This window comes from Mus caroli, chromosome 6, assembly GCF_900094665.2.
Source record: "Mus caroli chromosome 6, CAROLI_EIJ_v1.1, whole genome shotgun sequence".
NCBI lineage: Eukaryota > Metazoa > Chordata > Mammalia > Rodentia > Muridae > Mus > Mus caroli.
This window is the reverse complement of record NC_034575.1, coordinates 120,817,992-120,819,129: the sequence shown is the minus strand read 5'-3', so window position 1 is coordinate 120,819,129 and position 1,138 is coordinate 120,817,992. Positions and strand designations below refer to the sequence as shown.

At 55.3% G+C, this 1,138-nt stretch overlaps 1 protein-coding gene across 1 annotated transcript in view; it reads right to left on the bottom strand.

Annotated features, from left to right (window-relative positions):
* Positions 1-1,138, bottom strand: part of Nop2 (NOP2 nucleolar protein) — an 18,328-nt gene that overhangs the window by 16,461 nt on the left and 729 nt on the right. Inside the window, exon 2 of the mRNA XM_029478267.1 lies at positions 160-231. Within this exon, the coding sequence (XP_029334127.1) occupies positions 160-231 (72 nt within the window). The remainder of the gene's footprint in view (positions 1-159; positions 232-1,138) is intronic.

Genomic DNA, 1,138 nt, shown 5'->3' with positions numbered 1-1,138 from the left:
GGGGAACGCAGGCCGTAGGCTTAAGGATATTACCAGGGATGGAAACCGTCCGGCCCAGGACCACTATTCGGGACCCCGATGGCCCCCTCCAGGATCTCCCACAGGACCTCGTCACCACGCCCCTCTCGGGAGGCCCAGGTCGAAATTCTGAAGACGCACCTGAAGGCTCGGCTCGCTTAGACCTGGTTCCGGCTGACCCGGCACCTCCAGCCAAGGGCCGCTCCACGTGCACTGGGGGAAGAACTCAGAGGTAGCACACCGCGAAAGTGAATCGCGCAAGCGCAAAAAGCGTCGACAGCGCCCCGCCTCTTCCGGCTGGGGTACCGGAATGCACGCACGTGATCTAGGGACACGCCCCTCCCCCGCTCCCGCGGTTTAGAGAGGGAAACGCGCGGCGCTGCGGTCCGCGTTTCTCTGCCCTCCGTTCCGAAGGCGGCTGCCCGCTACTCCTGCGGCCGCACGCTCCTTCTACCTAGAACCGCAACTTGGCCCTCCCCCTGGCACCCTAATTGCCTTAGCCCGCAAGATCGCGGGGTCCCACGCCCCTCGCCCTCCTGTTCCCAAAGTTTTGTATTAGAGCCGCTTTCCTTAGAGGTAATCCTCCCCTCCGGACCCTTTCACTTAAGAACACGCTCTCGGCCAGCCTTCCTTCCAAGCAGTGTTAAAAACTTTACAGGGAGACCGCTTAGCGGATAAACGCGCTTGCCTCCTAGCCTGCAGATCTGAGTCTTTGAGTCCAGGACCCACCTGTAGGAATTTGGGCATCAGCCACAAATTCCTACAGGTTGCTCTTTGACCTCCACGTGCACAGTAGATACGTGATACTATGTACAAATTATGTAAGAGAGTGGTAGTTCTCTATAATCTCTTGAACTTGAGGGCAGCCTGGAATTCCTGGAAAGAAACCCTGTCTCAAAGAAAACCAGTATTAAGGGGCTGGAGAGATGGCTCAGCGGTTAAGAGCACTGACTACTCTACCAAGGGTCCCGAGTTCAAATGCCAGCAACCACATGGTGGTTCACAACCATCTGCAATGAGATCTGATGCCCTCTTCTGGTGTGTCTGAAGACAGCTACAGTGTACTCATATATAATAAATCTTTAAACAAAAAAAGTGATAACAATAAACCAAGGAAAAA